Below are 27,367 nucleotides of genomic sequence, written 5' to 3' on the forward strand. Positions count from 1 at the left end.
ACCTCTCTGCGGGAAGAAAGTACTCATCAGCTGCTAGTCATAACAGATGATATCCATAGCGCCAAATATCTGCAGTCTGAAGATAGTGGAGATTTATTTGATTTTACAGCAGACGGTAACAAAGTCTGGACAAGTAACATTTATATAAGGTTAAACCTGTCAAGGGAGTATAGCCTCACTATATCACTTGACAAAAATATTTAGTTTCTAATCAGTGCTTCATTTCTAAAAGAATGAATGCCGGTGCCCAAAGCTCTACTCTGAAGCCAGCGGTTGGCGCTATTAAATGTCTGCACACTCTTGAAGCCACCTCATGCCTCTTTAATTCTCTACGAGACACTCTCTGCCCTTTCATCTCAATCTTACAGATTCCTCCTTTCTCCCTTTGTGACGGTTTTTCGTCTTTCTCTTCCTCCATCTTTCTCCATCTTTCCCCTTTGTTTGTTTTTCCCTCTCTTGTTCTTGGGAATATCTGATAAGGAAAAAAACGTACCGGTCCACAGAAATGAGTGCCCGTGGCTTCCACTGGCAGCTACTGGCTCAATGAAGCTCTGCATGGGCTAAATCGTCTACAACTACAATGTTAATCTGCATCAATGCAAAGTTAAGAATTGTAATAATAATCTTACCATGATGATGTAGCAGTGGGTGATGTAGTGGTGGCACCCGCGCACCTAGCCTGCCACTTTCCTATGGCCTCCAGTTCCTGCTTGTTCCAGCCTCGTTCAATCATTGTTACTGTCCTGATTTTCCAGCTCACCTTTCTTCCATCCAACAGATGCACCAGCCTTAATGAGGGCGCAGCAAGCCTCCAGTTCCTGCTTGTTCCTGCCTGATTTAATGACACCCCCATTGCCTGGGTTTCCCCGCCGGGGTTTTCCTACTTACTGTTCTTCTCACCAACAGAAGCCCCGCCCACCCAAGCACCTACTTAATGCAGGCCACAGCGCAACCGCATCACTATGCACCTGGACACCAGAAGCCATATTGACGAAATTTGTGGCGCAGGGCAAGCCCTTGTTAACCTGGGAATTTGTAAAAAAAACATGGAAGTTGCGTGGGAACACCCACCACAATGCCCATGGAACGCCTCCCTTATGCAGAGTACGGCAAAACAGTGATTTGCTCTGCATTACCTTACTCCAGATTTTTAAGCTATTCAAAACCACACAAAGTGGCTTTGTGTGGCTTCATAAATCGGTCATAGACGTATGCATCACACATGTACCACGTTGCGGCGTTAAAGCGGCCATCGGCAGAGGGAGGGCTGGCAACCACGGAATTTGAGGCTTACTACCTGGCAGGGCAGCTGCAGAGATTCACCTAATGGATAGCAGGGAGGATTACCCTGGATAGGGGGGTGCCCCCATTCACTCAGGAGAGGGATGAATTACTCCACACCCTAATGAGGACCACCAAGCCACAGCACATACATACCAATGAGCATAGAGTGATGAAGCGGTGTTGGAGCAGATACCTCCAGATGACCCATACGAGACACCCATATTCACTGGAGCTGCCACTAATAACGATCAGGGCGTTGCCACATGGGGAACAATGGGGAGTATTAGATGAATGGGTACATTCAGGGGCGACGAGAGTAGGTATTTGTAGAGACGTAGAACTGCTTCCATTCGAGGAATTCAGTACTGACTGGGACATCCCACAGGGCCAGTTTCTGCTCCACAGAGCGGTCACGGGGGCGATGCGACGACACTGGCAGATGGGTACTCTCAAATCGCCATGGCACGTCACATGCGAGTACATAGGGATAGCTGGGGGCATCATAAAGGCAGTCATGTGTCTGTATAGAGCAATAGGGAGAGACTCTTCTAAGTCATTGGCTGACTTGAGAAATCGCTGGATGGAGGATCTAGGACGCTCCCAGAGGACAAGGACTGGGAAAACATACTGCAAAGAACACCGAAGGTGTCCAGAAAAGCACGGTTTGGGTTGACTAGCTTTTAAACACTGCATCATGTGTACATTACTCCAGAACTAATAAATCAATACTTTCATAGGGAAGATGCAAAATGCCCGAGGTGCAGGGAAGTGGCAGCGAATTTCATCCACATGATGTGGAGTTGCGAGCCTTGGCACACTACTGTCAGGAGGTGATGACGAAAACGGCACGAATAACGGACAGAGTAGTACCATAAACACCAGCACACTGCCTGTTCAACATGTTCCCACACACAGTCAAGACAAAATACACTGCCAAATTCCAGGAGCTGGCTATTTTATTTTAGCTAAGCGGGAAATCACCAGTTGGTGGAAAACACCAAATGGCCCTAGCATCACCAGGTGAAAGCGGGAGCTAGAGAAGTGGGCGGGCTGTGAGAGCAGAGTTTTATTGAGGAACGCAAGAAAGGGCCTAGGCGGAATAGAGAGTGCCCAGGCGTGGGAGGCATTGGTCGAAGAGATGAAACACAATGACCAGGAATCTGGTAACAACACCCCAGCGGCGAACTCTAGACAGGGGAGCCCCCAGAGACAGGGCCCAGAGGGTGACCCAGAGCTGGAACTCGGGGAGATTAACCCATAAGCATATCAAGGTAGACAGAGTAAGGGGGGTTAAGAGGACGAAAACACGAGGGCTACACGGGTAGCCCGTGAGTAGCAAGGAAAGCGACAACTAGCATAAGTGAAGTGTCTAAATGGCCGACAGGGAGGGGGAAGGGAGGTGGGATTTGGGGAGAGTTAGGGGGTTTCAAACATAAATAGCCAACCAGACGATACCTGCAAATACAGATGCACACTCAGGGATGATGAATGGTAGCATAAGGCGAAGGGACAGCATTGTATTGTACTAAAATGTGAATGTTGGCATATGTAATGTACCAAAGGAAATAAAATATGTAATAGAAAAACAAAAAGTACCACGTTGTGTGGTAGAAGTGTGACGCAAACCTATTTTAAATATGCCACCTAGCCAGCCACTTGTTTGTGGCCTGCAGTTCCTGCTTGGTAGAAATGAGGGTCCCTAGTTGGCAGAGGTAGGTACCTTTGTCCAAATAGGGACTCTTGCTTCTGATGGATACACTCTTAAAATAAACCCTGCTCACCCCCTTGGTAACTTGGCACCAGCAGACAGGCTTATCTCAGAGGCAGTGTGTTAAGCATTTGTGAACACATACAGTAATACAGTGAAAACACTACAAATGGACACCACACCAGTTTAGAGAAATAGGGAATCTTTATCTAAACCAAAAAGGCCAAATACAATAAAAATCCAACATATAATACTCTTGAAAAATAGTACTTGTGCAAAATAACCTTTAAAGTGCAGGAAAATCGGTAGCTCCTCCTGGGGCTACCACGATACTGACTATGACAGAGTCTAACAATTCCAGCCGACCGCATCGATACGGGCCAGCTAAAGCATTGACAAACTTGGACACAGTACCTTTCTTGTTGCAACCAACACATCGGTGCGAGTCGGTCAGGGCAAACGTCGCAGTCGCGTTGGGAAGCGGAGCATTGCAGCGGGTGATGTCCTCACAATTCGACGCAGGCAGCGGCTCGTTGACGGAGTCGGTGAGACCATGGCTTGCATTGAAGAGTGAGACAATGCTCGCTGCAGTGCTGGCAAGTCACGTGTGGTGACGAAGCCGGTCGATGTACGGGTTGGGCAGTGACAGAGTCTATGATGTCCTTGCAGCGTGTAGCGAAGAGTTGCGCCCACAGGACGCTGTGCAAGCAGCGGGTCGTTGACGGAGTCGGAGAGACCAGGGTTGTGTTTTGAAGTAAGGCATTGCTCTCAGCTGTGCTTTCAGGACACGGAATCCGGCGACAGACTCAATGACAGACTCGGTTACCCTTTTCTTCTGCGGCGACAATCATAGACGGGGCCCACAGGCACGGTGAGGTCTTTGCTGTTCTTGAGACCTCTAGAACAGGGAGCAAGCTCAGTTCAAGCCCTTGGAGATCTTTTCTTCAAGCAGGGGGGACAAAGCAAGCAGCAAAGTCCTTTCTCCTTTACTTGGCAGCAAGTAGCCACTGCAGGCCAACCCCAGACGGCAAACAGCACAGTGGCAGTATTCCTCCTCAGCTTCTCCGGCTCTTCTCCTTGGCAAAGGTTCCTCTTGATTTCCCAGAAGTGATCGAAAAGTCTGGGGTCTGGGCCCCTCTTTATATACACACAAATCCTTTGTTCTCTGAAGGCAGAGAGTGTCTATGCCCAGCCAAAACGAGTTCTGTCCTCATTGGTGCAGCTTCCTCGCAGGAGGTGGAGACAGCATTATTGAAGGCAGACCAAGCCCATTCAGGTGAAAGGAAATCTCCTCCCCCTACTCTAAATGCAACCCAGATCTATTCAGCCTATCCCTGACTCATTAGACTTCTGGAGCCACTGCCCCTCTCCAGCCCCTGTCATCCAAAAGCCAGACATGCAATACAGAAACCTAGCAGAGGCACACTGGATGGTTAGGCAAGAAAATACCTACTTTCTAAAAGTGGTATTTTCAAACACAGAATGTAAAAATCACCCTCACTAAAAGATGCCTTTTAACGTTCTGAGTAACTGCATACAAAACTTTATTTTCCTACCTTGTTCCCAGGGCCCGTTATGTTTATAAGGTGTTATGAACAAACTCCCCATTCTGTCCTATGGGAACAGGTAGCCTTCCAATAGTGAAAAACGAAATTGACAGTAATTCACTATTAGGACATGCCACACACACCAGGGCATGTCCTACCTTTCACATACACTGCCCCCTGCCCCCAGGGGTACCTTGGGCCTACCTTAGAGGTGACTAATATGTAAAAAAGGGAAGTTTTAGGGACTGGCAAGTGTGTGCACTTACCAAGTCGACATGGCAGTCCCAGACTGCACACAGGCTCTGCAATGGCGGTCCAGTGTTACATTTTACAGGCTGTTTCTGTGGGTGGCACAATCAGTGCTGCAGCCCACTAGCAGCATTTTATTTACAGGCCCTGGGCACACGTAGTGCACTGTACTAGGATCTGACTAGTAAAGCAAATAGCCAATCATGGAAACACCAGTCCATCACAACAACTTACAAAAGGAGCACTTGCACTTTGGCACTGAACAGCAGTGGGAAAGTGCCCAAAGCATCTAGACCAGCAAAACGAAGTCCAACATACAGCAAAAACACAGGAGGCAAAGATAAAAAATGCAGGGGAGACCCACGCCAATGGTGCCAGGTCTAACACTGCTTATTCAAACCTCATCACTGCCGTTGTCTGGGTTTTGCCGCTTACCATTCTTCCCGCAAACAGATGCCCCCACCTACCCCAGGACCTGCTTAATGTTGGTCATGCGGTTTTCCCACTCACCATTCTTCTCGCAAACAGAAGCCCCACCTAACCCAATACCTGCTTAATGCAGGCCGCAGCGCCCACGTGCTTGATGATGGATTAAACCCAAATCAGTTGACAGGGGGTGAGTGTTTGATTTGCTGAAACGCTCCGTCCATCATCCCTTTTGGTATCGCTTTGGGTACGCTGATAGCATGCCAGGCAAGCCCATCTGTGACTGTCCCCACCTACACCACGCCTAGCATCATGACCCCTGGCCCTCCTGCCCCGAGGATACCCCATCGCTGAGCTCTAAGCTGTTGACCCCGGATGCCGCAACAAACACTGCCACCGCCCTGACCCACACTCCACAATAGGATCTTTCACCTGCACCGACTAACACTTAACCTGCCAGAGCACACACCAACTTACCGGCCAGCCCGACCCCGAGCACACCACAGACACCACCTGAACAAAAACACCAACTTGCATGCAACCTGCTCAACACATGCTCACTATACAAACACACCACCAAGATTTGGGACCTCATCTCCACCCTCACACCCAACGTTCTCTTCCTCACTGAGACCTGGCTCAACCCCACTTCCTCGCCCAGGATCACCATTGCAATACTCAAAGGATATAATATCATCCACTGCGACCGTATCAACAAGCCTGGTGGAGAGATCACCATCATACGCAAGGAATCAGTCCAATCTACCAATCATTCAAATGATGACATCACCCCTGCCACGGAACACCTCAACTTCCCATTTCAAACAGACAGCAAAACCACCATCCGGGGTACCCTGGCCTACCGTCCTCCAGGACCAAGTCCAGCCTTCTGCAACTTCATCGCCGACTTAATCGCCACCCTCGCAAGAGACTCTAACAACTACAATTTGCTCAGCAACCTCAACTTCCATCTTGACGACCACAATGATATCAACACTACCAGCCTTCTCAACTGCATGAACCACATCTGGCTCACCCAACTCATCCATAACCCCACGCACACCGCAGTCCACATGCCAATTCCCATCTTCACCTCTAGCAACCGCATCAGGTACAGCGACACCACGGAAGTCACCTGGACTGACCACTCAATCATTAACTTCAACATCACCAGCTCACGGACCTCTGCCCCCACTCTGCCTAACACCCCCCCCCCCCAGTGCATCTGGAGCAAAGATTCAAAGGACACATGAATTAATGCTCTCAACACTTTCCACCCCATCTTCTTCAACTTCCTAGCCCTGAACATCAGAAGCTTCAACAATTGGATCAGCAACTGCACCAACAGCGTTGCTCCCATTTGCAACAACACCCACAGAAGGTCCACCAAGCAAACTAGCTTGTAGACTGAAGACCTCTGAACTGCTAAATGATACTGAAAACAACTGGAAAGAAGTTGGCGTACCAGCAAGGACACGACCGCCAAGACTGCCTTGAAGACAGCCCTCAACCTCTACCACAGACACGTAAGAAATAGAAGAAAAAGGCCTTAGCCTCACACATCGAATCAAGCTCCAATAACAACTAAGTAATCTTCAACATCATCAAAGAATTCTGTTTTAACCTATGGTTGTTGCTATGCATCCTCTCCATAGTTTCCAGGTCCCTGCTGCTCAGCCAGTGTGAGTGTTATGTAATGGAATGTTCAGGGGCGTAACACAGGCCCCCGCAGCCCCTGCAGTGTGGGGGGGGGGCCCTGAGCTGCAGTGGGCCCCTCAGCACACTACTCAGGCCTGAGTGTTCTGGATTAAATCCAGAGTGGGGGACCCTCCATATACCTTGCAGGGGGCCCCCTCAACTTTCGTTTGGCCACTGGGAATGTTGATGAGTTTTTGGTTGGTATGAAGGTCAGTTGGAGAGAGTGAGCTGAGCAGCAAGGATGCTGCACCTGGTGGGGCTATTGATATAACCTGTAACTAAGATATTACTTCTAAAATAAATCTATATCTTAAAATCTACATTACCTGGCTACCTAACATCTTAACTTTACAACAAATTCTCCAACCTTCAAGCCACAACAAGTAATATTACCCACACATTGGAACATTGCAACAACCTTGCAAACGTCTTCTATGACAAGATCACCAACAGCTACAGAAACTGCAAACCCCAGCCTAAAGCCACTGACTTCTTCAACCAACACACCTACCCTGCTACCACCACAGACATCTGACTAATTGAATGGAGCCAGCTCGCCCAACAGGGCACCACCTCCGTCATGAACTCAATCTACTCAGGGGGCCCTAACTGACCCATGTCCTCACCTTCAAACTAGCTAAGGCTAGAATGAGCCACATACTCACCACCTTGCTCAACACCTCAATTGCCTTGGCCACCCTTCTATAGGACTGGAAACACGCAGAAGTCAACACCCTACTAAAGAAACCATTGCAGACCCCAGCAAACTCAACAACTACCGACTGATATCACATCTCTCGTTTCTGGACAAAGTATTAGAAAAAGTAATCTACCAAAAACTCTCCTCACATCTGGAAAGGAACCTCATACTCAACTACTCCCAATCCAGATTCCGCAGCAACCACAGCACCAAGATAGCCCTCATCATGGCTACTGACAACATCCAAGCCCTACTCGTCAGAGGAGAGACTGCGGCTCTGATCCTCCTAGACCTATCAGCAGCCTTTGATATGGTCTCCCACCACTAACTCATAACCAGGCTGCTTAACATAGGCATTCAAGGAGCTCCTCTCAGATGCATCACCTCTTTCTTCACCGGAAGAACTCAAAAAGTCTGTCTTCCTCCTTCACCTCGGAACCCAAGGAAATCATCTGTGGAGTGCCCCAAGGATCCTCGCTCAGCCCCTCCCTCTTCAAAGCTTATATGGCACCTCTGGCCAGCCTCGCCAAATCCGATCGACTCAACATCATATCCTATGCCAACAACACTTACTCAACCTCCTCCTCTCTAAAGACACCACCAAGACTAACTTCCACAACTGCACGCTAGACGTCGCCAACTGGATGAAGGACAATTGCCTGAAGATCAACACGGACAAGACAGAGGTACTGATTTTCAGAAACAAAAGCTCCCCATGGGACGCATCCTGGTGCCCCCAGAAATCGGACTTACTCCTACCCCCACTGACCATGCTAGGAACCTAGCCATCATTCTGGACAGCAAGCTAACCATGACGACTCAGGTCTGCTCAGGCTACTCCTCCGGCTCCTTCATCCTCCACATGCTTCTTAAGATATTCAAATGGCTACCCCAAAGCTCAAGAAGCACCATCACCCAGGCCCTCATCTCCAGCCAACTGGACTATGGCAACACTCTCTACTCAGGGATCATAGCTCACCTCCTCCGATAACTACAGACCATACAGAACGCCCCAGCTAGACTCCTCCTGGATCTCCCCAGATGAACCTACATCACCTCCTACCTCAGGGAACTCCACTGGCTCCCTGTACAGAAAAGATGCTAGTTCAAGCTCCTGACCCATGCATACGAATCCCTACACAACTGAACCACCACCTGAACTTCCATTGCCCCACCAGAGCACCTCCGCTCCGCATCCCTTTCTCTAGCCGTTACCCCCCCATCCGATGTAGCAGGTGCCGGGATTGCTCCTTCTCCTACCTAGCAGTGAAGACATGGAATGAGCTACCCTTTCAGCTACAGACCTCCCCATCTCTTCCAGAGTTCCAAAAGTCCCTGAAGACCTGGCTATTTGGCTAATCAACTGGACCCTGCCAGTGCCTGGATACTCTCACGGGTGACAAGCAGCGCTCCACAAATCAACTGATTGATTGATGTTATATTGTGGTAGGTTCAGTGGCAGCACACGCATTAGGGCTGAGGACCGTCACCCCCTTGCTGCCAGTGCAGCAAAAGTGAAAAATAAAACAATTATAAAATTAATTACCTTTTTCTTTTTCACTGCTCCCAGCCAGAGCAGTGTTTGGGGCGGGGCATTGCTGCTGATTGGCAGCAAGGGATTGGTGTTCACTCCACCAGTTTACACCATGCAGCGTAAACTTCTCCACCTAGCTGTCTCAAACAGCTTGGTGAAAAGCAGGCCTCCTGTTACTGCTGGAACATCAAGGCAGCCTGCGCCGGCCAATCCTGGTGCTGCTCTCATGCTGCTCATCTGCAGCATGAAAGCAACTTTGGCATTTGCAGAAGGGGGGTTACCTGCGGCTCCTTGAGTGCCTTCCGTCGCGCTGATGCCAGAAGAAAGAATAAAGGAAAGTGGAATAAAGGTAAGTATGTTTTCATTTTTTTATTAGCTTTTTGCCCCCCACTGGGTTTGTCTCTTGGTCACCCTGATGCCACTCCAGAGTTGAGGGTCGCCGTTCGCCAGTGGTTAGGTCGGTATTTTCGACCTTGAAAGGGTGGCATATAACTGTCAAGGGCTCAACAGTCACCGATTTAATGAAATACTGTAAGGGAACATAAAGAGGCCAGAAATTATTAAAGTTACTAAGACTATACATTTTTCCTCTAGAAAGCAAATGAAAACAAGCATTGAAAATGCAATAGGTCTCGCCTTTGATTAAGTTAAAGCCATTTGCTTTGCTAATGGTATTGTATAGCAAAGCAAATGGCTTTAACTTAATGAAAGGCGAGACCCATTGCATTTTTAATGCTTGTTGTACTGAGTGCCGCTTCATTCCTTCAGATGCAGGGCTAAGAAAGTAAATTTCTTCCTTTAAATGCAGTCTTGTCCAATGATTCTGATGTATTTGTCCAGACAGCATTAACCCAGAGTGGGGTTTTACATATTCACATTACACTGTCCTCTAAACTATGAGAATAATGAAATACAAAGGCTTCCAGAGGAGAACCAGGACAGTGGTGTGTCAGCAGTGGTGTGTCAGCAGCAGTGTGTCAGCAGCGGCGTGTCAGCAGTGATGTATCAGCAGTGGTGTGTCAGCAGCGGTGTCAGCAGCGATGTGTTAGCAGCGATGTGTGCAGTGGTGTGTCAACAGCGGCGGGTCAGCAGCGGCGTGTCAGCAGTGGTGTGTCAGCAGCGGCGTGTCAGCAGTGGTGTCAGCAGCGGCGTGTCAGCAGCGATGTGTCAGCAGTGGCGTGTCAGCAGTGGTGTCTGCAGCGGCGTGTCAGCTGTGGCGTGTCAGCAGTGGTGTGTCAGCGGTGTGTCAGCAGTGTTGTGTCAGCAGTGTTGTGTCAGCAGCGGCGTGTCAGCAGGGGTGTGTCAGCAGCGGTGTGTCAGCAGTGGTGTGTCAGCAGCGGCATGTCAGCAGTGGTGGGTCAGCAGTGGTAACAGAAGCAGCATGTCAGCAGCAATGTGTCAGCAGTGATGTGTCAGCAGTGGTGTGTCAGCAGCAGTGTGTCAGCAGCGGCGTGTCAGCAGCGGCGTGTTGTTGCAGGGATTCTGCTTTTGCACAGAACTATGCGCAGGAGACCAGGACCTCAGAGAATTGTGGTGTACCAGAAAATCCTCCTCAGAACCCAGAACCCCTTATCCGACTAGCTTAGTATCTCATTCGTTAACCTAGATCTAGCTAGGTGGTCCCAATGTATAGACAAACCAGAACAAGCGACTTAGATATTTCTCAGGAGTGGTGGGAATCTGAAATACCTGTTTGTACTTATTTATTAGTCCACAACTGAATAATACAGACACGGTAAAGTTTAAAGAGTTTATTTTATAAACCTCGCGTCCTAAGATGCAGTACTTTGGCTAACACCAGCAGACTAACAATACAGATCAGAATCATGAGCATTATTACAATACCATATATAATGAAAGGAGCAATCATACTATTAATGACAGTGGTATATGGCCACACTCCTTTCACTATAATCTAATACATTATTATTATTAGACTATTAGAAGGTCTCTTAGGCTAACAGGGGGGACCCCATACCGTATAGATCAGCTTAGTCGAATCACATCAAAGGATCAGCTCTCACAGCATGCATCAGCTCTTCTTGTTCGAATGAATGTTAAACCAAACTGTTCTGCAATATTAAAGACGCTTGTCCTTCAAACATTGGCAGCTGTATGCATGATATGTCTAACAAGTGTCTACGATCAATCTAAACACAACACTCTGTACCTTCTAGTGACCCAGACGCGTTCTTTGCATGATGTACAGACCAAGGGCACATTTCACGGTTAAGAATGTATAACAACCGTTTGTTATTCTGTAGGGCAAAGACGAGTCAGCATTTTACAAAATGAATAACACATAACAACAGTGTCGTGTGCAGCGCAGCAGAAACGACAAGCTTGCTTGTTAACCATGATCTCGGTTATGCTAACTTAGTGTTGTAAATAGGGCGTGGCTTAGTCCATCTCACAGTGTCAGCAGCGGCATGTCAGCAGTGGTTTGTCAGCAGCGGCGTGTCAGCAGTGGTGTGTCAGCAGTGGTGTCTGCAGAGGGTTGTCAGCAGTGGCATGCCAGTTTAAGTAGAGTGGCGCGTAAAGTACACCTGCCCACCCACGTTCAGCTCAACCCCTTCCGGAAAGGAATTCAAGACCGACACCTGGTCCCTGGAAGGGAGGTAAGTCCTACAGTTGACCCTCAGAACCATGGTTGGGGGAGACCGTAATCACCTGGGGATGCAACCCTGACATGGAACAGAAGACAGCTCTCTTGCCCTACTACCACAAGGGCTTCCTAGCATTTGATGAGGCCTTGCATCAAGCCCACCGCAAACTCAGTAGCCATGCATCGACTACAATCCCCAAGCATGTTTATAGATGACAGATGACTCTGGGAGAATTCAGAAATCTGTTGGAATAATTGTAAAACAGGTTGATTAACATTAATACCAGCACAATCAAATAACATAATGCAAAACGGAAAGTAATTTACTTGCGGGGAAGGAGATGTGCTGTAGTTAGTTAAGTAATCAACCACGGTACAGATAAACGAGAGATCTACTCAGGGCTTCCCCTTTTGCCCACTGTTGTGATCTTTGGAAAGTCAGGCTACCTGGTTCTGCCAAAACTGAGAGTGGTTAAAAAGAATTAGACCCCTGTGCTAACATGCCTACGAGAACTCGGCGTTTGTGAAATAAATATTGATACAATTTACCATTATGAAACGCGCGCCACAAGCTGACTAGAGAATTGGAAGTCTATTACCAGATGATGTCATTAGCCAACTCAGCTGAACGCTAGCTATGTGCACCAGAAGGATGTAACTCTAAAACGACCCTGCAGCGCTCGCATCTGCTTCTTACTGCCTATAGTCCCTGCAGCATCCCCGCATCACACACACCTATCTTAGAAGTGAGGCGCTAGGCAAGGAATCAAACAAGATGTCTAGAAAATAAAGTAGAGCTGTGTAGGTGCGCAAGCAATGCTTTTAAAGAATGTGATTGGGAGCCTGTGTTTCCAAAAAACAATTCCATCTTCTTGGGACACTTTCAAAAAGCATCTTTTACATGGTCTGCTCCGGTCTCCCGTGAGAATGAACTATCTGCGTGTGAAGACTGCACATGGACGCGTGACCGACGCAGCACATTTGGTTGTACGTGCCGCGAGGCTGTTTGCTGGTTATCTTTAGTATGCAGAATGCCTTGGAGACCACTGTGTAGCACAGAACCCATTAAGGGCCCTTCCCCACACAAAACCTGCATATGCACTGCCCTGTGCCATACACTGTCCCTTACTATCAGAAAGAAGGCTCAATCCAAAACCCTAATTCGCCCATAACCTTGTGTTGTGCGTAACCATGCCTCGTACACAGTTATATGTCGTACGCAGCCTCGTTCCCTAAATCGTGATGTGCAATCCGTCACAACCCCGTGCAGTGCAAAATAAACTGTGCTACACAACCCTGGCTTTTACCACACTGTGTTGTATGAAATCCTTGGGTTTAATATCTTTTGCTGCACACAACCATATGGTTTACCACTCTGTGCACAGCCCTATGTTTTACCAACGCTGAGCTGTGCACAATCGATGTGTTACCACCCCATGCTGTGCACTATCTGATGGTTAAACACCCTGTGCTGAGCACAACTCTGTGGTTTAACGCCCAGTGCTGTGCACAATCCGATGGTTTACAACCCACTGCTGTGTACAACCCTGTGGTTTACCACGCTGTGCTCTGCACAATCCGACGGGTTACAACCCTGTGCTATACACAGCTCAATGTTTTCCCACCCTGTGCTCTACACAAACTCGTGGTTTACCCTTCTGCGCACAACCCTATAGTTTATCACCCTGTGTTGTACACGTACACACCCTGTGGTTTACCACCCTATGCTGTATACAACCTCGTGGTATACCGTTCTGCGCATAACCATATGGTATACCACTCTGTGCTGTACACACTCTGTGGTTTACCACCCTATGTTGTGCACAACCTCGTAGATTACCGTTCTGTTGATAACCCTACGGTATGTGTTGTGTTGTGCACGCTCTGTGGTTTACCACCCTAAGCTGTACACAACCTTGTGGTTTACCACCCTATGCTGCACACAACCTCGTGGTTACCACCCTGTGTTGTGTACACCCTATGGCTTACCATGCTGTAGACAACCCAATGGTTTACAACCTTGTGCTATGCGTCTACCTGTAATGAGCACACCTGTGCCGCATACAACTCCCCAACCCAAACTAGGTGCATAACAATGTATTCTAACCCATTAATGAAGAAAACAGAGTCTCAGAGCATAGCACACGAGTGTATGGAGATCAGCTCGTGGTACTCAGGGGTACTTTTATTTCAGGGCAAAGGGGACTTCTTCGTCGGATTCAAGAGCTTTATAAAATACCCACCACAATCCACTTACCTTGTAGACCACGGACCTCGCAAGGGTAAGAAACTCAGTATAAAAGTCAGAATAGAGTCCAGCGCCGAGGTGCCTCCAACGCCTTCATGACACGCGCGGATCAGCGAAGAAAGCCAAGGAAAGTGCCTGAAAAACGTCCAAAACAAAAACCCTTCCTGGTTACCATGAAGTAAAATTATGTGAAAAGGGGAGAGCTGGCGCACAATTAACAGCCCGCGCCCTATTAAAACAAAGTGGAGGACTCACTACAAACAGCGACGAAAGCCAAGGAAAGTGCCTGAAAAACGTCCAAAACAAACACCCTTCCTGGTTACTATGAAGTAAAATAATGTAAAAAGGGAAGAGCAGGCACACAATTAACAGCCTGCGCCCTATTAAAACAAAGTGGAGAACTCACTATAACAAGCGCTCGCCATTGCGGGAAGGCAGCCGCTGTTTATTTTTGCATCGCGCTATCATTTTAAAGTGAAAGCGCGATGCAAAAATAAACACGCAGCGCATTGTCTACTTTTGAGACGGCCCATCCGGACTGGATCTCGGTGCTTGTTTATACAACACGCCCCCTTGAGATAAGAAATTGCTTCACGACAGCCGTGAAGCAGGCGATCCAGTCCGGATGGGCTGGACCAAAAGGCGAAAGGGAGGCAATGCAAACAGCTCATTTCCAATCGCAGGCCACCGTTTAGCATAAACGGTGACGCCAGCCAATGGAAATGAGGGGCAGTGTTTCAAGCCCTCTACTGAAACTCCTTGTTCACAATAAATCTCCCCGAGCGAGCAGCGCATGCGTTGCAACGCTAGGCGAGACCTAAAAAATGGTAGAAGAACTCAGGAAGAAGTATACAGGATTTTTTTTTCAATAGATAGGCTGTGTATTGGACTGGGTGCAGCAAAGAAAAAATCTGAGATAGCAGCAATAGATTTTATCTTTATTTTTATTTAACCAGATTCTTGGTATTTCACCAAGAAAACTAAGGTTAAAAAAATATATACTTAATAAGAGTGGGTGATAAATTCTGCTCTGGCGGTGCAGTTGGCAGCGTGCATAATGCGAGGTTGAAGCCAGATTCCACGAACCTCTGTGGGATGGAGTTTTTTCTCACGCAATGCTTGCCAATGGTAAGTATTTTCAGTCACAAGGAGGGCAGGTGATGAAATTCCCCCGAGGCAAGCGGACGCAGGATGCTGCTACATTTAGTGGTCAGAATGCTGCCACTCGAGTAGAAAATCTACTCGTGCAGCAGCAAATCCACTTAAGAAGCAGTGCCCTCTGGCGCGCCGCGTGGTGCCGTTTGCGCTGATTTTTCAGCACAGATTGAGCTCCAAGCGCTAAAAATCAATGTGAGCAGCTCCACATGCCTAATTCCATCCATTCGTAGAACTCTGCAGAATCTCACAAAGTTTTCATGTAACTCCGCATAATCCCAGAGAGTGAAACTCTGCGAGTTCCGCCCACCCCTAATAATAAACAGACGACTGTTACTTTCCTCTCAATCGTATTTACTTCTCAGCCATCAAAAAGGTTCTTTGGTGCCTCAGCACTACATGGCCATGACTGAAATAAACAAACCAAATTAATTATTTTGTACCCCTGTGTCCACTAAGCTAGTGGGGGAGCTGGATGATGATTCATGGAGCCTGCAAAGCTGAACACTCCCTTTTCCTTCTGGCACACTGCATTCACATTAAAATGTATGTTGTTTTTTTCCTAGGTTCCTTGGCCAGTTCCATCTTTGACCCCCTCTATGCGCTTGTTGGTGCTTCAGGAGGAGTCTATGCCCTCATGGGAGGATACTTCATGAACGTGTTAGTGGTAAGAAACTATCATGTTATTGATCAAACCACATAAAGTGCCTTGTTGGGGGAGAAATGCACTTACATAATTAAAGAGGTCCCCCCGATAGCTCAAAGGAATGCCACCTCCTCTATGTAGTAGATTGTATTGACAGTAGCTGAGGTGTAGTGCTCAAGAATCCTGGGATGTGAGCTGAATGCACATGTGGTCATTCCTCTGTCATGTGTTTCTAGTATAGCCCATTGTTATTTTTCCTATGTTAGCCTAATTATGCACATTGTAGGCTACTTTTGTTTTGCACATGTTACTAAATATCACACTTGCTTTTGTGCCACATTGAATTTTAACACAGACCCAGCACATGTTTTTACATTTTATTATTTTCCTGGGATTTAGTCTGAACAGCCTAGGCAAGGTCAAACAAAAATAAAAGTAACCCTGGGCTGGCGGAGTTTGTGGAATTTTGCATACTCTGCGTGCTGCGGAGAACCCAAAGTTCCTGCAAAACTTCAGACTCCGCAGCGGAGCGGAGTTCAACGCCGGACCTCTCTTCCTCCCACCCCCCACAATAAATATATATATTTTTTAAATTGCAATTAAAGTGAAATAAAAGCGCAGTTACCTTACCGAGGCGTCCCGGGCTGCCCTCCTCCTCCTTGCCGCGTGGAGCTCCCACGGAGTTTTTGGCCAACTCCGTAGAGCTCCGCGTAGAGCAACTCCACCTGCTCCGCCCGGGGTTAAATAAAAGAATGCAGCTGCTGTTTTGAATACACATATCTTGTCATATAACTGAGGACAAGGGTTCTAGAAGCACACTCACACAGAGCGAAGTTTCTCCTAAGACAAGAGTACTGCACTAGCTGAGATGTAGAACATTCTCCTATGTATTCTAAGATACGGGATCCACCACTGAACCTAGAGATCTATAATTTATAACCACTTAGCTTCAGTAGTGGGGGAGGGTTTAGGCAGATCTGTCAGATAACATGACAGGGCTCTTTATTGTATGTTGTTTATTAACTATGCTGATGACATTATTGACATGTATTTGTTTTCTAATTGTGGCATAATGATTGCATTTTAGAGCACAATAGTTTAAATAAACATTGTAAACTTCCTTCATGTCTCTTTTCTATTTTATTGTGGACAAGTACAATTGTGAGAATAAAAGGGTGAATACTGTTAACACAATCCCTGAGAGAGTCAGGAGTGTTGTGTTCTGGGGTGCCAAATCACTTGTCTCTCTGGAAAGGTTAGGAGGGCAAGTGAGGCACTATAGCTAGTCGGCCTGGGGTTCATAGATAATGATTGTCTGTGGTCCCAAGCATAGTTCTGTTCCTGAGCAGAATCCCTGCAACACCTCCAACTCTTAGCTGGGTGGTGTTTGACTGACAAATGAGTGACTGAGGGGTTACACTTGTATATCACTGCTACTTGAGTGTCTCCTGTTGTTGATTTAAACCAGATACCTACCCAAAGAAGATGTAATCATCTTTCTGGACTCCAGCAGAGAGCTGTGCTATCTTACTCTTTGAGAGAAGATGCTCTAGAGACTAGGAATCCTGACAGAGAAGAGATTCTAACTCTTAGTAATGGGATTTTAGCGTGGATCATTCATGAGAGAATGGTTTGAAATCTGGAATCTACAGGGATTTTGGCTTTGCTGTTCAGGAGGTAAAGGATGCATGAGCAGTGTCGTGGAAAAGATGAGAAGAGAAGAAGGGAGACAGTCAGAGAGAAAAACACTGATATTAAGCTGAGGGGAGTCCAAGTAGCAGGAGAGAAAGGGTTGAGTAATAGTGATTATGGAGAAAGAAGCCACCACCGATATAAGGAAGGCTTAGTGGAGAAGGGGTGAGAGTGAAACATAAGAGTTGATGAAGTGAGAACTAGGAAGAATGGCTGCCAGAAATAGAAAAAGGAAGAATGTCTTAGGAGACATGGTTGTGCCCAGAGAATGGCCTGATGACTGTGCAAGGAGGCAGGAAGACAGGAGTCGTGATTCACATAGGGCCTTTACAATTATGGCGGAGGCCTCAGAGTCTTGGGGGAGTCTTTAAACTCAGAGCAATATCCCCACAATTAAAATTCTCATTGTGGCGATATCGCTCGAGTGTGGAGACCCCACCACAACTGCGGGGCCACCACCACGAATGCAGAGGCCCTTTGGGAATCAGACCCTAGGTGTGTCTCAGTTCTTTATATCTGGAAAAGGTAGCTCGTAGGTCAAGAGTTTGCCACGAATATTCATAAAAAAGCTTTGTAAATGGGGTCCAATGTATGTATTTGATCACATATTAAAATCAAGTGTGCTGTGCACTGTATCTGGAGTAGGGAATGCTTTAAGATTATGTACAAAAGTAGACGATGTAGATGGAGGTTGAGTCGGTGGTGTGTGCTGATCATATGCCCTAATCTTTTGTTTTTTTTTGCTGCTCATGCTATTGGTGGATAAATCAATAAATGAAGTGATCAGACTGTTTTTTGAATTCTGAATATATGATGCCTAAGTTCCACGTTCCATAGTATGATCAAAGTGACCACAGACTGCATAGGAGGTGGAGCATTTTTACAGATATGACCAGAAAGATGGCTTGTGTAGATGGGCGTCGCAAGCTTGTATGTGTATTCCATGCCCTTCTGTGTATGACTTGCAGGAGAGACTCAAAAACTGGCATGTTATGAAGTTCAGCATCAGGAGGCGTTTACCTATTCTGCCCCTGATTCCCACTCTGAGGCCTCTCGCGTCAGCCTACTTGGTGTCCAGTTCAAAGGGTATGCCTCTGAATAGTAATATGGCTGTGCCCTTCGTTTTTTGGCCAACTCCGTAGAGCTCCGCGTAGAGCAACTCCACCTGCTCCGCCCGGGGTTAAATAAAAGAATGCAGCTGCTGTTTTGAATACACATATCTTGTCATATAACTGAGGACAAGGGTTCTAGAAGCACACTCACACAGAGCGAAGTTTCTCCTAAGACAAGAGTACTGCACTAGCTGAGATGTAGAACATTCTCCTATGTATTCTAAGATACGGGATCCACCACTGAACCTAGAGATCTATAATTTATAACCACTTAGCTTCAGTAGTGGGGGAGGGTTTAGGCAGATCTGTCAGATAACATGACAGGGCTCTTTATTGTATGTTGTTTATTAACTATGCTGATGACATTATTGACATGTATTTGTTTTCTAATTGTGGCATAATGATTGCATTTTAGAGCACAATAGTTTAAATAAACATTGTAAACTTCCTTCATGTCTCTTTTCTATTTTATTGTGGATAAGTACAATTGTGAGAATAAAAGGGTGAATACTGTTAACACAATCCCTGAGAGAGTCAGGAGTGTTGTGTTCTGGGGTGCCAAATCACTTGTCTCTCTGGAAAGGTTAGGAGGGCAAGTGAGGCACTATAGCTAGTCGGCCTGGGGTTCATAGATAATGATTGTCTGTGGTCCCAAGCATAGTTCTGTTCCTGAGCAGAATCCCTGCAACACCTCCAACTCTTAGCTGGGTGGTGTTTGACTGACAAATGAGTGACTGAGGGGTTACACTTGTATATCACTGCTACTTGAGTGTCTCCTGTTGTTGATTTAAACCAGATACCTACCCAAAGAAGATGTAATCATCTTTCTGGACTCCAGCAGAGAGCTGTGCTATCTTACTCTTTGAGAGAAGATGCTCTAGAGACTAGGAATCCTGACAGAGAAGATATTCTAACTCTTAGTAATGGGATTTTAGCGTGGATCATTCATGAGAGAATGGTTTGAAATCTGGAATCTACAGGGATTTTGGCTTTGCTGTTCAGGAGGTAAAGGATGCATGAGCAGTGTCGTGGAAAAGATGAGAAGAGAAGAAGGGAGACAGTCAGAGAGAAACACACTGATATTAAGCTGAGGGGAGTCCAAGTAGCAGGAGAGAAAGGGTTGAGTAATAGTGATTATGGAGAAAGAAGCCACCACCGATATAAGGAAGGCTTAGTGGAGAAGGGGTGAGAGTGAAACATAAGAGTTGATGAAGTGAGAACTAGGAAGAATGGCTGCCAGAAATAGAAAAAGGAAGAATGTCTTAGGAGACATGGTTGTGCCCAGAGAATGGCCTGATGACTGTGCAAGGAGGCAGGAAGACAGGAGTCGTGATTCACATAGGGCCTTTACAATTATGGCGGAGGCCTCAGAGTCTTGGGGGAGTCTTTAAACTCAGAGCAATATCCCCACAATTAAAATTCTCATTGTGGCGATATCGCTCGAGTGTGGAGACCCCACCACAACTGCGGGGCCTCCACCACGAGTGCAGAGGCCCTTTGGGAATCAGACCCTAGGTGTGTCTCAGTTCTTTATATCTGGAAAAGGTAGCTCGTAGGTCAAGAGTTTGCCACGAATATTCATAAAAAAGCTTTGTAAATGGGGTCCAATGTATGTATTTGATCACATATTAAAATCAAGTGTGCTGTGCACTGTATCTGGAGTAGGGAATGCTTTAAGATTATGTACAAAAGTAGACGATGTAGATGGAGGTTGAGTCGGTGGTGTGTGCTGATCATATGCCCTAATCTTTTGTTTTTTTTTGCTGCTCATGCTATTGGTGGATAAATCAATAAATGAAGTGATCAGACTGTTTTTTGAATTCTGAATATATGATGCCTAAGTTCCACGTTCCATAGTATGATCAAAGTGACCACAGACTGCATAGGAGGTGGAGCATTTTTACAGATATGACCAGAAAGATGGCTTGTGTAGATGGGCGTCGCAAGCTTGTATGTGTATTCCATGCCCTTCTGTGTATGACTTGCAGGAGAGACTCAAAAACTGGCATGTTATGAAGTTCAGCATCAGGAGGCGTTTACCTATTCTGCCCCTGATTCCCACTCTGAGGCCTCTCGCGTCAGCCTACTTGGTGTCCAGTTCAAAGGGTATGCCTCTGAATAGTAATATGGCTGTGCCCTTCGTTTTTTAGATGCTCTTTGCATGATATTGAGATGGGAACTAGTAAAATTGCAATTTGGGAATTTTCTTTTGGTATAATGTGGGTCTTCAGTAGGAGAGCTATATCCACGTCTTTGCGGTGGGGCAGCTGCAATAGTGCCTTCTGCTTCACTAGGGAGTTGAGGCCTTGAGTTTTGAGTACCACTATTATGATGTTTGTCATCGTCAAGTGAGGTGGGTTGTAAGTGAGATACGGGATCCACCACTAAACCTAGAGATCTATAATTTATAACCACTAAGCTTCAGTAGTGGGGGAGGGTTTAGGCAGATCTGTCAGATAACATGACAGGGCTCTTTATTGTATATTGTTTAGTAACTATGCTGATGACATTGTTGACATGTATTTGTTTTCTAATTGTGGCACAATTATTGCATTTTAGAGCACAATAGTTTAAATAAACATTGTAAACTTCCTTCATGTCTCTTTTCTATTTTATTGTGGACAAGTACAATTGAGAGAATAAAAGGGTGAATAATGTTACCACAATCCCTGAGAGGGTATGGAGTGTTGTGTTCTGGGGTGCCAAATCATTTGTCTCTCTGGAAAGGTTAGGAGGTCAATTGAGGCACTATAGCTAGTCGGCCTGGGGTTCATAGATAATGATTGTCTATGGTCCCAAGCATAGTTCTGTTCCTGAGCAGAATCCCTGCAACACCTCCAACTCTTAGCTGGATGGTGTTTGACTGACAAATGAGTGACTGAGGGGCTACACTTGTATATCACTGCTACTTGAGTGTCTCTTGTTGTTGGTTTAAACCAGTTACCTACCCAAACAAGATGTAATCATCTTTCTGGACTCCAGCAGAGAGCTGTGCTATCTTACTCTTTGAGAGAAGATGCTCTAGAGACTAGGAACGCTGACAGAGAAGAGATTCTAACTCTTAGTAATGGGATTTTAGCGTGGATCATTCATGGGAGAATGGTTTGAAATCTGGAATCTACAGGGATTTTGGCTTTGCTGTTCAGGAGGTAAAGGATGCATGAGCAGTGTCGTGGAAAAGATGAGAAGAGAAGAAGGGAGACAGTCAGAGAGAAACACACTGATATACAGCTGAGGGGAGTCCACGTAGCAGGAGAGAAAGGGTTGAGTAATAGTGATTATGGGGAAAGAAGCCACTACCGATATAAGGAAGGCTTAGTGGAGAAGGGCTGAGAGTGAAAAATAAGAGTTGATGAAGTGAGAACTAGGAAGAATGGCTGCCAGAAATAGAAAAAGGAAGAATGTCTTAGGAGACATGGTTGTGCCCAGAGAATGGCCTGATGACTGTGCAAGGAGGTAGGAAGACAGGAGGCCTGATTCACATAGGGCCTTTACAATCATGGCGGTGGCCTCAGAGTCTTGGGGGAGTCTTTAAACTCAGAGCAATATCCCCACTATTAGAATTCTCATTGTGGAGATATCGCTCGAGTGTGGAGACCCCACCACAACTGCGGGGCCTCCACCACGAGTGCAGAGGCCCTTTGGGAATCGGACCCTAGGTGTGTCTCAATTCTTTATATCTGGAAAAGGTAGCTCGTAGGTCAAGAGTTTGCCATGACTATTCATAAAAAAGCTTTGTAAATGGGGTCCAATGTATGTATTTGATCACATGAAAATCAAGAGTGCTGTACACTGTATCTGGAGTAGGGAATGCTTTAAGATCATGTACAAAAGTAGAAGATGTAGACGGAGGTTGAGTCGGTGGTGTGTGCTGATCATATGGCCTAATCTTTTGGGTTTATTTTGCTGCTCATGCTATTGGTGGATAAATCAATAAATGAAGTGACCAGACTGTTTTTTGAATTCTGAATATATGATGCCTAAGTTCCACGTTCCTTAGTATGATCAAAATGACCACTGCCTGCATAGGAGGTGGAGCATTTTTACAGATATGACCAGAAAGATGGCTTGTGTAGATGGGAGTAGCACGCTTGTATGTGTATTCTATACCCTTCTGTGTATGACTTGCAGGAGAGACTCAAAAACTGGCATGTTATGAAGTTCAGCATCAGGAGGCGTTTACCTAGTCTGCCCCTGATTCCCACTCTGAGGCATCTCGATTCAGCCTACTTGGTGTACAGTTCAAAGGGTAGGCCTCTGAATAGTAATATGGCTGTGCCCTTCGTTTTTTAGATGCTCTTTGCATGATATTGAGATGGGAACTAGTAAAATTGCAATTTGGGAATTTTCTTTTGGTATAAGGTGGGTCTTCAGTAGGAGAGCTATGTCCACGTCTTTGCGGTGGAGCAACTGCAATAGTGCCTTCTGCTTCACTAAGGAGTCGAGGCCTTGAGTTTTGAGTACCACTATTATGATGTTTGTCATCGTCAAGTGAGGTGGGTTGTAAGTGACATTGTGGAAAACAAAGTTGGAGATTAAAATGCTCCTCCTCTCTCGCTTACTATGTGGAACTGCTAAGAGTTGCAAAGACTGGGAAGGGAATAGGATGGTGTGATCAACATTGTGGTAACAAAGTGACATGAGTATACTTGGTAAACTAATTTCAACAATAACAAAGCTTTACAGTGTATAAACCCAAAACAAGTATAACGTAGTAAAAAGAGAACAGATCATCTCACGGTATAATTGTCTGGATCGTGGGCACAGTCCATCCTGAATAATTGTGGGGTATAGCTCTGGGTGGCTATGAGGGAGCCCCGGCTGGTATGTCAGAAGATGCCAACTGAGAGTTATGGTGGTGGTGTAGGATATGCAGTTTGACCATGGTGCAGAGCAAAATGAGGGACCTTCATCGTAGAACATTAAGTGGAGATCTGACAAGTGTGGGTGCGGTTCTGTAGAAGGAGGCAACATTCCCCTCAGCAGTTCTGGAAGTCCAATGATAAGGATGGAGTATAGGTGCCGCCGAATCATCTTCAGAGGTAACAATATGGCCTAAACTGTCCTTCATTCGCTTCAAGCATCTCTGTTCTTTACGAGACCTGATTGTCGTGGTTCTATGTCAGGGGTCTCTTGTGGTGTCCTGAGCAGATGGTTCATGCCGGCAAACCTCTGTGACTGTTGTAAGGCCCAAGATGGTCCATGCTTCGGACACCACACAGTGAACCTTTAAAAGTGAACAGTAAACAAAATGGGAACCTCATCTGTAGGGGATAGTCTCTAGGTGAAGGTAGGCAGTGACCTGAATGACTTCCCTGTGTCATGCAAGGGTGGCCGGAAATACATCTTGAGAGAGAGCAAGAGCAGGGTCTCGGAAGGTCAGGGCCGGACTGGCTGTAGGGGCATCAGACATTTCCCCGGGAGGCTGGAAGGGTAGGGGCCGCTTTTTTTGTGGTGGGACTGCTTTTGTTACAGGGGGCATGTTTTGCAGCAGTGCTGCAATATCGGTCCCCAGTAACAAAAGCATCAGTGCACACTTACATACTCCCCTCTCCCCCCCTCGGGGGCTGGTCTGACAAATTGCCTGGGCGGCTTTGGGTTCATATTCAAGCCCCGCGGAAGGTGATCAGTTCAAGTTGCTGACAGAATAGCTTCTTTCTCTTTAAAGACATGCACTCTCATAAGGACATATGGCATATGGTCCTTTCTTTGCTGAAATTTAAAAGACCCTATGAATGTAATCTAGGTAGAGTGGCATACAGCTGGCATTTTTTCGAGAAATAAGGCTTGCATATATTTCTCTAAATCCTTCACTGGCCCTCCAGTTTATCTGTGATTTCCACATGATGTGTATCCAATATTGCCATTTACCAAGCATGGCCATTCTGGTCTTGTGCAATAGGGCGACATCATTTTCAACCTCATTGAGGAGGGTTTCAGCTTTTTGTTTAGAGTGGTCATGCTCTATGATAGCTTTATGTATATGCTAATACCATGTCACCACGTCTTTGTGGAATTCTTGCAGAAGTTCTTCGAAATCCACTTGAGCTTGCATGCTTGTGTTTGAAACAGTCGGTGGGTCATTCTGAATGGACCCTGCTGATGTGCCATGAGTCTGGGGCTTTTCTGAAATTTGCGAATGTAGCACATCTTTAATGGAGGAAGTCTTAGCTGCCTTGCGTTTTACTGTAGCCTAGGTGAACACCCTGTTGGGTAAGATGTACAATGCCATAAAGCTATTAGTGAGTCTGGAGATCAGATTGATTTCAGGTGTTGTAAATGCCTCCTTAATTAATCAAATATGGTGGGAAGTGCCACATCGCTATGTGAGAATGCCATCCCAAAGATGTGGAAGAGCAGTTGAGCTAGGAACTCGCCAGGTGAAGAGTGGGGTTTGACAGAGTGCAGCAATCACCAGGGGTGGTGGCGGGGAGTCTGGTCAGAGCTCATCCCCGGGGGACAGGCCTTAACGTTGGTTGGTTATTTGGCATATACCCCACTGCAGCAGTGCTATTAAGAGCACCACAAAGGATACTGCAGATGGTCTGCTGGCAACCTCAGCTCTTTCTAGTGCTATGGAAGCAGGTGCAATGTTCTCCACTGATGGGTCCCTCAGGAGAGGAAAGTTGACCTTGATTTTTGTGGAGGAGGACGCAGCTCGACAGAGGAACCCAAATATATGCTGGGGCTTTTAGGCCCAGTGAGGATTAGTGGGGACGCCATTTTGTCTTGCCTGTTGCCAGTCACAACATGTGCTAATCAGGATGCAATTTAGCAACCTCAGGTGTGTACTCACTGCTGTCCACTTCATCTGTGATAGGGGGTGACAACCACAGTGTGTAGGCGCTCCATACCCTCTCAGAGGTCTCTGAGGTTCAAGGACTGCATGCCGACTGTCATCTTTGCTACCACGCCACAGATCACCAAGACTCCTGTCAGTCAGGAAAGTAGCAAAAAGGGGCAATGGTGCAGGAGACTCGGTGAAGTCTGATTGTTAGAGGCCAGCCATCAATGTCTGGCTGTCATTCCAACTTCTCAAAATGTCCGTTACCTGCCATTGCAGGAGCTCAAAGAGCGGGGCTCAGGTGAGTCTGTGCCCTGGCCATGATCCCAAGCTCAGTATTATTGATATTTAGGAATCATCCTTCACCAAATGCTGCGCAATCCCCTTACCGATGTACACCCCAGATTTCCTCCTTGGCTAAACATTGTCTGATGATTAGGAGGAAATACTCTAAATTAGCAAAATTTGGTCATGTGACTTTTCAGCCCTTTTTCTAGAAGGCAGCAAGAGTATAGGGGGCAAGTAAGGCTGTCCACATCAATGGGGTGGATACTAGCAGATGTGTCCAAACATACAGAGCCCATTACTGGATAAAAGAAAGCCTGATTATGTGTTAGTAGGGTGAAGGAGGAGTGGCTAATAGCAGTTCTGGGAACATCTATGCTCATACCATCAAACCTTTTTGGAGTTCAGTTTGATTCAAAATGTGCTATAAGTTCATTACTAAGCCTTTCAACCAGTAGCAACTCGCTGGGAATGAGGGTGGAGGGGTTGGTGGGGGAAGAAGGCAGGGGGACGAAAATAATACCACTAACCTCTAACGTGTGTCATGTCTCTCCTCCGCTTCTCCAGCAATCCCGGAACCAGGAAGCACTCAGGCTCCCCATAGCCAAGCTTAACGCTGCACTGCAGCGCTGTGATTCATCTGAGCACTGTGGTCAGGTGATCAGATGACTGGGCACAGGGACAGGGACAGGGACTGGGGGCCTGGGCATGTTCCCACCCAGGCTGTGTAATGCTGCCTGGTGGCGAACATGCAAAGTGTGCATGACTGTCCAGACCAAGACAGCCGGCCAAGCAGTCATGCGCACTTGGAGTGAACAAACCACTACTCCCGGGTGACTCCAACCCAGCCCCGAACCTGCGAAAAAATAATTTTTCCTGCTCAAAGAGCAGTGGAGCGACGCTCCTCCGCCTTAGCGGATGAGCCGGGCCTGCTCTCAACGGATGTTGATCAAAAAATGTTTATCAATTGTGCACACCAAAGGCATGCATTATTCACATGTGCTCAAAGCATAGAACGATGGCGATCCCAATTTACATAGAGTGGCTTTTGCATTCTTCAAATGCTAACAGCTGAGCCCAACATTTGGACACTTATTTTCGACACTGTGGAAGGAGCAAAATTTAATACAGAAAAGGAGGAATCTCTGTGCTTTGCAATGTATTGGGCGCCAGCCTGGAGATTGCGCGAAAGAACCCCTTGGAATATTGAATGTGCTCTTACGGGGAAAGATTATCCTCGCAGCCATTATTTAGCGTAAATGCCCATATGGGTGCACAATTGTGGATGTGCATCTCCGACAGCACCCCAGATGGCTTTTAATTGAATCCCCAATAAGATAATTTTGCACAAGCTATTTGTGACTAAAGCTCAGGCTTGACATTCCAGAGAACATCAGAGAAATTAACATGAGGCGAATGTACATTTTTCATGGTTGACATTTTTTCTTTTTTCACTACTCATGGGCAGGGTATGTTACTTTAATGCATATGTTGGCAAGAAAATTGCATAGTGGAGCAGGTAATTGGGACTAGAAGAGTACATGGTTGCGGAGTCCTGGAGCTCTCTACTTTGCTGTTTCGTTTCAACTTTGTTAGCTTTATGAACCACATAATTTTAAGAATACATATGACTTGTCCTTCAATATGAAATGTTTTATTTATTGTAACAGTCTTTTCAAATTTTCTTTCCATGT

General features: G+C 46.5%; 1 protein-coding gene across 2 annotated transcripts in view; it reads left to right on the forward strand.

Moving 5' to 3' along the window:
* The window catches only part of RHBDL2 (rhomboid like 2), a 129,826-nt gene that overhangs the window by 81,943 nt on the left and 20,516 nt on the right, over positions 1-27,367 (forward strand). For both annotated transcript variants that reach the window (XM_085646820.1, XM_085646819.1), the window contains exon 5: positions 15,721-15,821. In XM_085646820.1, the coding sequence (XP_085502946.1) occupies positions 15,721-15,821 (101 nt within the window). The remainder of the gene's footprint in view (positions 1-15,720; positions 15,822-27,367) is intronic.

This window comes from Triturus cristatus, chromosome 3_2 (assembly GCF_964204655.1).
Source record: "Triturus cristatus chromosome 3_2, aTriCri1.1, whole genome shotgun sequence".
Lineage (NCBI taxonomy): Eukaryota > Metazoa > Chordata > Amphibia > Caudata > Salamandridae > Triturus > Triturus cristatus.